General features: G+C 35.1%; 1 protein-coding gene across 1 annotated transcript; it reads left to right on the top strand.

Moving 5' to 3' along the window:
• The first annotated feature begins 6,846 nt into the window (after positions 1–6,846).
• Positions 6,847–13,991, top strand: LOC121372219 (outer dense fiber protein 3-like). Its single transcript, XM_041498505.1, has 5 exons — positions 6,847–7,000; positions 8,388–8,802; positions 10,820–10,944; positions 11,603–11,743; positions 12,639–13,991. The coding sequence occupies exons 2-5, from the start codon at positions 8,403–8,405 to the stop codon at positions 12,732–12,734; spliced, it is 762 nt and encodes a 253-aa protein (XP_041354439.1). The 5' UTR covers positions 6,847–7,000; positions 8,388–8,402; the 3' UTR covers positions 12,735–13,991.
• The last annotated feature ends 438 nt before the right edge of the window (positions 13,992–14,429 follow it).

Below are 14,429 nucleotides of genomic sequence, written 5' to 3' on the forward strand. Positions count from 1 at the left end.
GTGGGGTGGGAGAGAGGACCCCCCGCGCTGGCAAGTGTAAGAGAGCACTTGCAGCCCGATCAGGGTCGGTAGCGGACGGGGGCATTTGTGTAAATTGTATGGCTAGATCTTGAAGAAAAAACTTCATAGGTGCTTTTCAATATACATTTTGCATTATTATTGTACCAGTTTGTATTGTGAAGAAAAGATAAAGAAGATAATAAAAACGTATTACATTATTTGTGTGCGTGCGTGCGTGCATGTGTATGTGTGTGTGATATTACTTTCTGATTGTAAAACTCCACTTTACATGGCCATATTAGCCAGGGGTCAAACACCCCCCACCCATGATGAGGCTAAAACACTTGTTTTGTTTTACTATATACACACATGTATATTAAAAATGTGTTTGTGCCCCTAACTATGACGTGTGCCACCACTTTACATATCGTTCTTTAAATGCCATACTTGGTAAAAGTGGTTATGATAATTATACAGATTATGGTTACATGTAGATGACCTACAATAAATAAACAAGTAAATAAATACGAAATAAATAAATAAATAAAGTCTGTAGTAATAGTTGAATTGTTTAATTCACTGATTCAATTATTTGTGTAGAAGTTTGCAATTGTAGGCATAGGCGTACGGGCTCCCAATTTTGAAGTGGGGCAGGCTGGCTTTTGCCCGAATTAAACGAAAATTCCCGAATCGGCATAACAACATTTATTCATATTACCATTACTTCCAAACAGCTATATAGGATTGCAAACGAATCACTAAATATTTTTACATGAGTTATGACTAATGTTGAGGGTAGAATGATGAAAATGCACGGTAAAAAGGTTTCAGGTCAGCAGATTTACCCCAAATACAGGGGCGTAGCGTGAGCTTGACCTGGGTGGTGGTGGTGGTGGTTGGGGGTTTGTTCGAATATGAACCAAGTGGACCTTTTCTATTTTGTTTTTGCACCACCAGAAACTCCATATGTATAAACCTGTATGTTTTACTTCTGAAAACGGACCATTTGCTTCGTCCGAACTCCCCGACCCCCCCCCCCAGCCTACGCCCCTGGAATATTTATAGAATTTTTGCCCGAATTTGAGGTTTTGCTCCAGCACTAGCGGGGAAGTTGACCCCATGCCCCCACCCCCACCCCCGGTCTCGTACGCCTATGGTTGCCACGGGCGTAGGCTGGGGGGGGGTCGGACGAACCCCCCCGCTGAAGCAAATGGTCCGCCCTCAGTACTAAAACATACAAGTTTATAAATATGGAGTTTCGGGTGATGCAAAAACAAAATAGAAAAAGGTCCACTTGGTTTATATTCGAATCCCCCCCCCCCCCCCAGGTCCAGATCACGCTACGCCCCTGGTTGTAGCGAAGAAAACCCCATCATGAGAATCAACCAAGTTACAATAGCTTTTTACGACTTTTCACCGGATATGACTTTTATGGTTTCTGTAGATCTATATATTTCATTGCTATGTATATAATAAATAGAAGATTCGTCACGAGTATTTTTTAATATGGAAAATATCAACCGAATCTATGTTAATCGGTATTTGATGAGTCTCTGCCAAGACAAATACCGATTAACTAGACGAGGTTGATATTTTACATATTAAAAAAACACAAGTGCGAATTCTATTTATAAATCCAATAACACTTCTAAAATAACATTTTAATAAACCTTTTAGTAAATCACAGTACTAAGGTCTCACTACACAGATCACTTCCGGGTGAGAGTTCATTGATCACTATAGTTCCTAATTGTGACACATGTTATGGTTCACATATTCACTTCTAGGAAATGGTGAAGAATTAAAACAATATGTATGTTTAATGGTAAGCCTTCTGGCTGAATTTTGCCCATGTTATTTTGTAATATTGTGCATCGACCTTTTGGGACATGGGTATATAGCGCAAGTGACAGCCGGAGTGAATCGGTTAATGAACCACCTGTTCGGACCGGTACTACAGCCAGATGCGGTCATATAGCAAAAAACTGAGACGGAAATGTTCTCAATTTTGGAGTGAAAATAAATGCTTATATAATGTATGTTCGCAATGGTGTATGTTGTTAGTGCCAATGAGAACCCGTTCTATGGGCAATCTTCGCTTGAAGTTGGGCAGTTTAACATGGGTTTCAATGGCAGATGACATCTGTGTAGTGAGACCTAAAGTCGCCGCCATCGGTAATATTACGTCGTCACGATTAGTTTGACGTCACCCATTTTAACTAAATATTTCAAAACGTTAAGCTCAGGTACACAGGTCTTGTTGGCTTGTAAGCAAATGACCCATCCACAGCAACAAATTACCTAGAAACCTTGCAGATTTCATTACCATTATTAACCGGGTTAATAGGGCCATACTAAATTATTATATGGGTTTATGACATGGATATCATGGGTAAGTTATAGGATAAATTGTTTTATTACCCATATGGGCAGAGAGAAGTCGAGAAAGAAAAATGATCTTTCCCTATAGAAAGATAAAAAAACATTTCTTCCCTTAGATACGTTTTGACGTTATCCACAGTGCTTTACGGTGTGTAGTAAGAATAGTTTCCATGGTGGAAGTCATGTCAACAAGTAACTTATGTCATCAGCGATATTATGTCACAGCTATAACGCAACGCTATCTCTTGTTCAGAACTTGCAAACTTATTTTCAACAACAGTATCGTTCGAAAATCTTCCATAAAATGATAAATATTAAAAATGGGTAATAAATAGAATACCCACCTCGCTACTCGACAATACCGCTTATCTTGCACTCGCGAATTGATGTTGGCGCCAAAGGCTTGGGAAGGACAACATCAATTCACTCGTGCAAGATAACAAAAAGTATTGCCGAGTATAGCACAATGATTATTCTCTAAATCCTTCATCAAATCGTTTACAAACGTCAAAATTGATAAATAAAATTGAAAAATAAAAGCATATCGATGACATGTTGACATATTTTCATGGCACAAATAAACAAAAATGCAGGGGCCTAGCTTGGGATTTTCAGGTGGTACGCAGACTTTTTCGGCGATGGAATAAATCGCTATTGGCATAGAACATACACACATTTACATGATATTATATATATATATATATATATATATATATATATATATATATATATATATATATATATATATATGAATGATGTAAATGCGTGTATGCTATACGCGTTTATGGAAACGAGGCCCCTGAAATGTCTGTCACAGCACTTACTACACATCTTCAAAATCGGTTGTATAAAATAGCGCTTTTAATATAAGACCGGTGTAATGAGATCGATGCAAATGGGCATCGGGAGATCTGATGTCGGCAACTTATTACACCTTTCAACTGGGGAAGGGCAGGCGGGGTGGGGGTGGGTGTGTAGGTGGGGGTAACGCATAGTCTGACCTAACCCCTACCCATAAGCGTACAAGAGAGGGGGCAGAGTGCTGGAGCAAAACCTCAAATTCAAAAATGTGCTAATCTGAGACCTTTTTACCATTCTACCCTCAAAAGTAGTTATACTCCATGTAGTAATGCGTAGTGATTCGTTTGCAACTCTATATAGCTGTTTGGCAGTAATGCTAATATGAATAAATGCCGTTATCCAGATTCGGGGGGTGGGGTGGGGGGATCGGGTTTAATCCAGGCAAAAGCCAACCCCCTCCCCAACCCCTACAAAAATGGGAGCCCGTACGCCTGCAACCTTACCCTTCTGATGTTTAAATATATGCGATGAACAAGCTAGCGCAGCTGTGTTCATAAAATATTCAAGATGTCATCACCAATACAATAAGCATTTAATTCTTACTATTAAAGTAACTAGCCAAAACTTGAGGAAAATTTAATCTTATTAGTTTAAAAATTATTCAAAATGTTAAAGAAAATGTACTTACAGAACAGTTGGGTGTAAAATGTGTTCATGCTAAAACTCTGTACGATATCCACGTCTTTTGAAAGTTGGCTCTGCGATGTACTATGGTTTAAACCAAACGTGAAAACAGTCTCAAAACAGACCGAAACATGGGTATAATTGTTGCATTGTTTTATTGTTTTAGTTACAGGCACAAATCCGATACTCTGTAAATAATCTGCAAAATGTGCGACAAACGCTAAGTGAACTGTACCCGACACTGCAGTCGTATCAGCGGTCATTTCAGATTATACGGGAAACAAACAAAAGAAAACAATCACGCGCACATAACACAATACATGCATGGTTATTAGTTTCTAACAGTTGTTACATAATACAGTTTATGGCACTAAGTACGATATATATCAATAATACACATAGACCTACATATATACAAGACCTATATTAAATACATTTTCTTGAATATATATATATATGTGTGTGTGTGTGTATTCAAGAAAATGTATTTAATATACCATTGTAGTCACTGAAAGGCTCAATTAATTGGAAACATGTTGCAATGGCATTCCATTTAAATTAGCATTACAAGCAAAGCAAATTAAATTAAATATTAATACGAATTATGTTAATCTTCGCACACTGGGTGGCAGTTTCTCAATACTAGCCTGTTGAATAATTATAATTTATGATTATTATTTTATTGTAAAATTAATATACGTACTACTTCTGTTTATTTTATATTACACAAAGATTTTATAATTCATGTAGGCGAACTATATTTAAATCGGAAATAAATGTTTAACGACACCAGCGCATTTTAAAGTACGGTCATAAGTGTTTGTTTAAAAGCTCCGCTAAAGCACATTGATTTACCCTTGCATTTGTCAGTGCAGGCGCTCCCTCTCTACAACCCTCCCCCAACTCTTTCCTGTCCTGGACAGAGGGAACTGGCCAAGGCGGTCCCTGTGACCAGGATTGGCGTGTGCTACAACAGCTTGCTCTGAATGTGCACGTAAATCTCCTTCTCTCTCTCTCTCTCTCTCTCTCTCTCTCTCTCTCTCTCTCTCTCTCTCTCTCTCTCTCTCTCTCTCTCTCTCTCTCATTGATTTAATAATCATCGGCTATATTGGGTGTCTAATCATATTTGATCATTCTGAGTATTAGAGGAAATCTGCTACCTTTTTCCATTAGCAACAAGGGATCTTTTACATGGATTTTCCCCAGACAGGATAGTACATACCACAGTATTTGATATATTAAATTATAGGTCAGAGAATGGGTCCACCGAGAGGGTTCGATCCACGTATCTCAGACGAATGCTTAACCGACTGAGCTAGACCCCGTCCCCTACGGTTATAAAGTCCTCGCGAACATTGAAAGACGTATTGATACACTGTAAAATAAATATAGCTTTTATGTTTTTGTTTTACATTGTTATTCTAATTGCAACATTTGTAGTTTTAAACTGTGCCAGTTTGTGTTACATTGTCATTCTAGCTGCAAATATATATTTTAAATGTATTATTATTCATTTAAATAAATTTATTTATTTATTTATTAGTTTATTTGTTTTTGTTTTTCCTTATTTTTTTATTTTTGTTTGTTTGTTTGTTTGTTTATTTATTTATTTATATAAGTAGCCCATATTAATTTTATGACGACCGCTTTTTTTTCTTTATTTTTTTTCTTCTTTGTTTTATCTTTGTAACACTGTTGTGTAGGCAGTATATTAATGTTTCATTTAACAAACAATCTTTTCAAATATTGACGATATTGATGGTGGTGATGTTGACGATTATGATGACGACGAAGATGGTAGTGGTTGCGATAAAGGAAGGACTTTAAGATATGTTTATTTTGAAAGACACCCCCATCTTTATTAGCAGTTAAAAGCCTAGATGTCTATTATACGGGGATTTTCACACTTGCTTTATTTATTTAGAGAAGAACCCTGCACAGATGACGATAGTGGCAGGCCTAGTTTATATTCAGTTAAGATACAAACGTGCTGCCCTGGGTACGCAACTCAAAAGTTTAGGTTCTCTGTGAAAATGTTTTTGTGTACAGGCCCGTAGGACGGATTTTTCAAAGTTGGGGGGCTCATTTTTATGGTTGTATAAAATGTGTTGTGCGAAACCGGCAGCGCCGCAAGCGTGAAGCCCCAAAGCCCCATACGGGTCTGGTGTAGGCTCTAATACTCTATAGGTCTATAAACAGCTGGGGGAGGGGAGGGGCAGGGTTTCTGCCAGAGGACAAAACGGGTATTGCGCCATACCCATGCCAATTGTGCTATTTCTCATCCCAGCCAGTGCACCACGACTTCGTATACCAAAGGCCGTGGTATGTGCTATCCTGTCTGTGGGATAGTGCATATAAAAGATCCCTTGCTAGTAATGGAAAAACATAGCGGGTTTGCTCTCTATGACTGTGTCAAAATTACCATATGTTTGACATCAAATAGCCGATGATGCTCAAGTGGTGTCGTTAAGCAAAACACTTTTTTCCATACCCAAACAATTTTGCAGATGGATTTTGTTTTTTGTTTTTAAGTTAACCTTTTGACAAAATTAATTTCTTATCATTACTGTATAATTTTCTTAACCCTAACCCTAAACTTAACCCATTTTATTTCTGGGGGCCAGGTTGGGGGGGGGGGGGGGGGGGGGCGGGGGGGGGGGGGGGGGGACTGTCTCATTATGAATAAAAATGACTTATAAAATCGATTCAGGTTAGGCCTATACCTTATGATTGACGTCAATAACCTATAGATGATAATAAAATAATAGGGTCTAACTTATTTTTGGTAAATGTGTACAAACACAAATACATTTACTTGAAATATCCCGGTTCCGTGTAAACAAAAGAAATAATGTTAATCAATGTACCTCACAATAGAGCACTAATTCAGCACTAAATCGGTAAATCTGTCCATTTCGGAAAGGCTTCGCAGCCGTTTGGCTTAATGCGTTTCGTTTAAGCCTTCGTTGTGGGTTTACGTAATAGACGTTACCTAGTTAATCACGTCACGTTGCTACGGATGCAATTCAGCCGAAAGCTTCCCCTGGCATTGCGTTTATTGTGTTAGTTATTTAACAAGTCTCATTTGTGAAACACCATCGAACACTTTCTGGTTTAGTTTCTCTGGCAGCAGGTATGGTTTTTAACATGTTATTGTTTAAGCATAACAAACGTACCGCTGTATACATCAATTATTATTATACTAGTCTTCAGCGGTTTTTTAAATGTTTATTAATAATATTAGTACGTTTACTAAGGTCAACTGTTAGTATTTTCGGAAGTTTTGTTCGTATGTGAATGTAGTTTATTTTATTTCATGGTTTGAACATTTATGTTTAATTGATCATTGTTATAATTAAATAAGTTAGACATTGTGCTTTTAAATATTTCTTTGAAACGTGAACTTTAAATAGCCCCATTAAATAGATGTTTAAACAGCGATCTAGTAGTTTGTTGGGACTATGTATACAGTATAATATGTACAGTAAAACCGAATTTTAAATTAAATTAACGCAGCAATTACATAGCGCGGTAATAGGAGGGATGTGTAAAGAAGGTGGCAAAATGTACAGGGAGAGAAAGGGGCGTTTGTAAACTTTACATAACGTTTTCAAACCAATGTCTCATTCTTATTTATAAACAAAATAGAGAATTATGGACATGTTTTTCAGTTACAAATAATTTTACTGTTACAAAAGAACTAAATTAAAAATACAAACATAAAACCCAGTAGGCCTAATATCATGGTGATAGTGTGATGAGCTGGGTGGGAGGATATAATCTTAGCAATTATAAATCAATATATAGGGGTTAAAAAAGCTGAAACTTTTTTAGTTATATCATTATTATTGAATGACTCCCAAAAGGGTATTTGATGAATACTGATAAAACGAAGATTTAGCATATATATTTTATTCAGTGACTATCAAGAGTCATATTAGGTGGTAATTACATTAGATAAATGGTGAATGAAAGAAGAAATATACGGACAATATACTACATACAATGACATATAATATAATAAATGAAGCTAAGATGGAAGATAACCTAATGAGTTCAATAAGCGATCATTGTAGCTTAAACCTACCACTGTTTACAAATGTTACAAATATTTATGGAAAATTTCTTGTTTGTAACACTTAAAAAAAAGATATTCTTTTTATTTCCCATCACAATATCAGCTTGTTTGACATTTTCCCAAATCTACCACATTCCATTTTTGTCCTGAATGAAACTTAGTGCATAAATATTGAGCCTTATTGTAGCCATACATTTTATGCCCTTGGTATATATTATTTAACTATTTGTAATAATTGGTTCTCATTGAGACTTAGACATGTACCTATTTAAAAAAAACCCACACCCTCTGCCCCAATAACCCCAAACAAATCCACAAAGCTCCCCCCCCCCCCCCCAACTTTACAATTACAGGTATGTGTAAAGGGTACTTCTACCATATTATAATTATAATCAATATTTATGCAAAGATAATAATAATGTTTTGTTTGCTTTTCCACTAGTGTTAACAAGTCATCATGGTCTACGAATACACAAAACCACGTGGGCCAATCGCTGCCATGTACAGCAGTCCTGGGCCTTGCTACGGCCTACCCACACTGGTTGGCCAGAACAAACATGATCCCAGAAGTGTACACAACAAATACCCTAGCTATTCGTTTGGTATCCACCATGGTAAATTCCGAGATGACTGCAGTCCAGGACCATGCTACTACCCTGACTCCAAAGTCTACCGCGATGGAAAGGACGGAACTCCAATCTACTCTCTCTACGGTCGACAAAAGGACGTAGCCCCTTTCAAAACACCAGGACCTGGATCCTACTGTCCAGAGAAGACGGGACCCTCTGCTTATTACAGGCATCCCGCGTACAGCTTTGGAATGCGTCATCGCCACAGGAAGCAAGACAACTCACCAGGTAGGGATGCAGCATTGTGAAATATGAACTGGGTGGAACATAGCCCAGTGGTAAAGCACTCGTATGATGCACAGTCGGTCTAGGATTGATCTCCATTGCTTGGCGCCCATTAGGCTATTTCTCATTCCAGCCAGTACTCCACAACTGGTGTAAAAAAAAGGCTGTGATATGTGCTATCCTGTCTGTGGGATGGTGCATACAAAAGATGCCTTGCTACTAATGGCAGGGTTTCTCTCTAAGACTATAATATGTCAGAATTATCAAATGTTTGACATCCAATAGCCGATGATTAATCAATAAATATGCTCTAGTGGTGTGGTTAAACAAAACAAACTTTATCTTTAACTTTGTATACAAGCTGGGGAATCTGTATTCTGTCCATTGACCTCTACAGTGCAGTGGTTAAATCTTGATGTTTAATATATCCGGTCTGTCTGAAATTGTGAGAACAATCATTTCATTCATGCGTTGCTCATGTAAATATAATTTTGCATAACCTATGTTTCATTTGCAAATTAAATTTTGGATATACATCATTTACTTGGATATAACTGGTTATGCAAAACACAAATGGGTTTACTGACATTATTTTTGTGTAAACAATAAATTGGTTAAGCAATGTTTTAATGTTTAGAGACTTGATAACATATGCATACATATATGATGTATTATCAGCAGAACTAGTATTTTTAAATTAATTTATTTTATCACATTATGGTAAGATTTCATTTCATTTCAAGGACAGTGGGTTAGTTGTTAGTGGTCAGTGAGTAAGAAGAGTCATTAAAACTCGCTCTGGGTGGGAGCCGGTACCGGGTTGTGAACCCAGTACCTACCAGCCTTACATGTATGTCTGATGGCTTAACCATGACACAACTGAGGCCACTTACGATAAGAACAAAAGTGGTTCAAGGGATAAAATAAACCTAAGGCCAGTTGTTCAGATCTTAGTTAACTTAACCTTTGGTTAACAGAAATGTTTAAAACCATGGATTGGATCAATAGAAATAGTAATTGAAAGCATAATGTTCAAACTCGATTTAGAACAATCAAAGGTATTCATACATAATCAAATGTAATAGCTGTGCAAAAATAATTGAAAGGAAAATATTAGACTAACCCAGAGTTAATTTAACTATGGACCCACGTTTACTGTTCACTTCAAGTCAGATTAATTAACATGCTATAGTATTAAGTATAAAAGAGTTTATTTTGTTTAACAACACCACTAATTAATTAAACATTGGCTATTGGAAGTCAAACAATTGGTAATTTAGTCTGTGCAAACCCACTACATTTTTTCATTAGTAGCAATGGATCTTTTATATGCATTTTCCCATAGACAGGATTACACATACTACAGCCTTTAATAGTAATTATCTTAGAATTTCAACTTAAAATTAATTAAAATTGGGTCAGATTTTTTGTTGCCAATGATTTACGGAAATGTTTCAGGGTTTACCCTGTTCCAAGTGCTACGTTTTATACAACATTTAATCTTTGTCTAATAAAATAGTCCTTAAATTAACCATATTTTAACCATTTTCAATGAAATACTCTATTAATCTGAAAATTGGCTAAACCAAAGTTTGTTCCGTTGTGAGCCCTGTGTTTATGCTTGTAAGGTTTTGTTCTCTGAAATTCAACTTGGAAAGAATTAACTTTATGTCATCATTTCAGCTGAGGGGCATGGCCTAGCCCAGTGGTAAAGCATTCACTTGATGCATGGTCAGTCTGTGATCGATCCCTGTTGGTGGGCCCATTGGGCTATGTCTTACTCCAACCAGTACACTACGACTGGTATACCAAAGGTCATGGTATGAGCTATTCTGTCTGTTGGATGGTGCATATAAAAAATCCCTTGCTGCTAATCGAAAAGAGTAGTCTATTAGGTGGTGACAGCGGGTTTCCTCTCTCAATATCTTTGTGGTCCTTAACCATATGTCCAACGCCATATAACAGTAAATAAAATGTGTTGAATGCATCATAAATAAACCATTTCTTTCTTTCGTTTCAGCTGCCAATAGTTACTCACTGCCAGACATGATTGGGAAGACTGTAGAGAGTGGCAAGAAGCAGGCTCCATGCTACAGCTTGTCAGGACGCCAGGAGTCAGGTGGATTTTCAGAGGACCTTGCAAGGGTAAGGCAAAACCATCTATTTAAGGATTGTCTGTTATTACTTTTACGTTCATTGAGATATGAACAAAAAGGATCATCCGCCAGCTATGTGAATTAACTATGCCAACATCGGCAAAACTGTTCACATAATGTATAAGTATGCGGATTATTTTTTGTTCATACCCAGATGAACATATATGAAATAACAGACAGTCCTTATAATTAAATTTGAAACATATTTACTAATAATAACACTAAAAATTAATATTGGGCTATTCTTGTTCCAGCCAGTGCACCACAACTGATCTATCAAAGGCAGTGGTATGTGCTATTATGTCTGTGGGATGGTGCATATAAAAGATCCCTTGCTATTAATGGAAAAATGTAGCAGATTTCCTCTTTAAAACTATATGTTGCAATTACTAAATGTTTGACATCCAGTAACCAATGATTAATACATCAATGTGTTCTAGTGGTGTCTTTAAACAAAACAAACTTTAACTTTCATTTGTTGTTTAAGTATTTATCATATATATTTATGGTTGTGTATTATTTATTTATTAATTTATTCATTTATTCATTTATTGTTTTATTGTTTACCGGGTAATTTATTGTTTTACTTATTGTTTTATTTATTTATTTTGACATACACATGACTGATGGATACCTGTGTTTTGCAGACCCCTGGCCCTGGTACCTACTCCATCACTGATCCCTCGATGTACAAGACGAAAGCTCCTCTCTACAGTATGACAAGTCGCAACGTGATGCCTGGAGACACAACTCAGAAACCAGGACCCGGTGCTCACAGTCCAGAAAAGGTCAGCTCACCAGCAGGCACTGAGCCAGTGTTCAAATATGCAGTCCTATATTACTGTTTCCACTGTCCTAACTTACTTATCAATGAAGCCACTTTAAATATAGGTTTTCATGTAGTTTTATTTTCATTTTCCTTTTGTTCACTAATTTTTCAACTACATGTGTATTTTAGAAATAAAAGAAATAAAATAAAATTCTGAATTCTGACACCATCCTTCACCCGTGCGGCTAAAACATTTACCTTTTGTTTCACTATACATATATATATATATATATATAAATAAAATTTAAATGTGTTTTGTCTCCCCCCCCCACCCCCCCACTCCTCTCCACACTATAACAAGTGTCAATTGCTATGGCCATTGCCCATGTGACACATTTGTAATATGACATGTTGAATTTCACTTAGGAAAGTATATTTTAAGGAGTTTCTTATTTTGGCTTCTTTTCTATTTTTTAAAAGTAGTTGTAAGGGATACTAGTCTTGAATTTTCCTGCCATGTTCTAAATCTTTATTCAATATTTTCTATTTTATAATTTAAACATTTAAGTAAACAAAAAAAACCCCACCAAACCCACCACCACCACCACCAACATCATCCTTTCTTATTTAAAACATAAATTTATTACGGTACTTGGTTTATATAAAAATGCATCTTTAATTAAATAAAACATTTATTTATATTTGCTAGTAGGGTCAGAAATTACCAATCTCCCACTGTATTGATTATGTTCCTGGTTACATTTTTATTTACTATGATTAGTATTAGGGGTTTTGTTTTGAGTGGGGGTGAGGGTCTTTAACTATGTATACAAATCTATACAATCAAAGACAAAATTATTGACAATTACTGACAAAATGAATGGTTAATGTTTTCTTCTGTTTTTTCCTTCTAGGTTTGGCTTCACAAAACCAAGCAGCCTGACTTCTCATTTGGAATTCGACACAGTCAGTATCTCACCCCACTCATTGTGGATGTGCAAGAAGACTAAACATTCAGCCACTGAAGATACACAAACATATTTAAAAATAAAAACTGAAGTGGAATTTATGTGGTTCGAGATCATTCATCAAAATGAAACATTTTGCTCAAGTATTTTCAATTTTATTTTCATTATTTTTCTTTCAACCAGTTTTCAATGTGGACCATACCAAAGAGTTTATTATTCATTCTTAGTACTGATCAGTATTTATGTCACTAGTCACATGTTGCACAAAACAGTGTTTTGGTATTTGGGAATATTACTGTAAATTCTTAAATACTGGCTCAAGCATCTAGAATATATTTCCATTGATCTCTTGTATTTAATATTGAAATATTTTGATAAACAAATCTGTGTGGTGTTTTAGAAATGAATTCTTTATTAGAGATCGTCTCTTTTTTTGTCACATATTTAAAACCTGTCATAGTTTGAACATTTACGATAATCGGGATTATTCATAATCAAAGTTTGAAAATATACGGTAATCAGAAAGTCTACTGATAACCAAACATTGTATTATTATTAAAATATTTATGAGAATTTTAATTTAGAATTTAAATAAAATAAACAATTACTGATTTTTAAAAATGAAATAAATTTCTAAGTAAATTTGTTAAAGTGCAAATTTCATATTTGTGTGCATGGGTATACAGACGTTTCTGTCATAATGTTGGTTTTGATGGTCAATTTTTTTTCTCAATTTTGATATCAGTATTATTACTAGTCATAAATTATAATATTTTATTTTTAAAGAAGGTTTCATTCACTTTTCAATTAAGTTTTTCTATTGTGCATTTTTTTTAAAGGTCGATGTGGTAACACTGATTATCATTCTTTTCTGCATGGGTTACATTTAATTTTTATCAAATAATTAAATTATAATGGATATTTTTTTTTATCAATAATTATGTGTTTGACTCATAATAATAAATATTACAAATCATTTATTGAATTATTCACTTGCACTTCTGATCATGTGTTCAGAAGTAAAGTTTGAACCCATGAAAATGGATACCAAGTTTGGTTAATAAACTAACCTGTAACACATTTAGATAAGGTAAGTGAATGCATAACATAATATATTAGTTTATTTGATCAAGAATATTTAGGAATATTTTAGAAACTTTTATAATACAATGTAGTTTTGAAATATTACTTTTAAAAATGAAAGCATAATATTTTTTTTTTTGTATACATTTATTGCCAAGTCTTTTGAAAGTTTTATAAAAACATATTTACACTTCATAATATATTACATATGTTTATTTATATCTGTGTTATATGTACATGTATTTATAAAAATGTTTACATCTATTATATCATATATGTTTATATATATTTAAATGTGTACTTTTTGAAAATAAAATATACTTGAGTGATTAAATATTTTTAAACATTTAATTTTTTATGGTTTTTATTTTGCTTTACTAGTTTGCTTGTTATTGTTTCTGAAAAAAAAGGAGAGAATTTTTTTCTTTATAGCACCGAATATGTAGTTTGTAGTAAATAAGAGTCTATTTTCCAACCAATGCCATACAACTGGTGTATCAAATGCCATGGTGTGTACTTTTTTGTCCATGAGGAAAGTTCATATAAAAGATCCTTTGCTGTTTGTTCAGCAGGCATAATTATCTTGTGGCAGCAACTGGTTTCTTCTCTTTTGTTTGATCTAATGTCAAAATACCATTCTGTAGACAACAAATA

This window comes from Gigantopelta aegis, chromosome 4 (assembly GCF_016097555.1).
Source record: "Gigantopelta aegis isolate Gae_Host chromosome 4, Gae_host_genome, whole genome shotgun sequence".
Taxonomy (NCBI): domain Eukaryota; kingdom Metazoa; phylum Mollusca; class Gastropoda; order Neomphalida; family Peltospiridae; genus Gigantopelta; species Gigantopelta aegis.

Coding starts and splice junctions, on each gene's coding strand:
- LOC121372219 (XM_041498505.1), top strand. CDS start 8,403: ATGGTCTACGAATACACAAAACCACGTGGGCCAATCGCTGCCATGTAC. Junction 8,803..10,819: donor GAAGCAAGACAACTCACCAG/GTAGGGATGCAG, acceptor CTTTCGTTTCAG/CTGCCAATAGTTACTCACTG. Junction 10,945..11,602: donor TTTCAGAGGACCTTGCAAGG/GTAAGGCAAAAC, acceptor TGTGTTTTGCAG/ACCCCTGGCCCTGGTACCTA.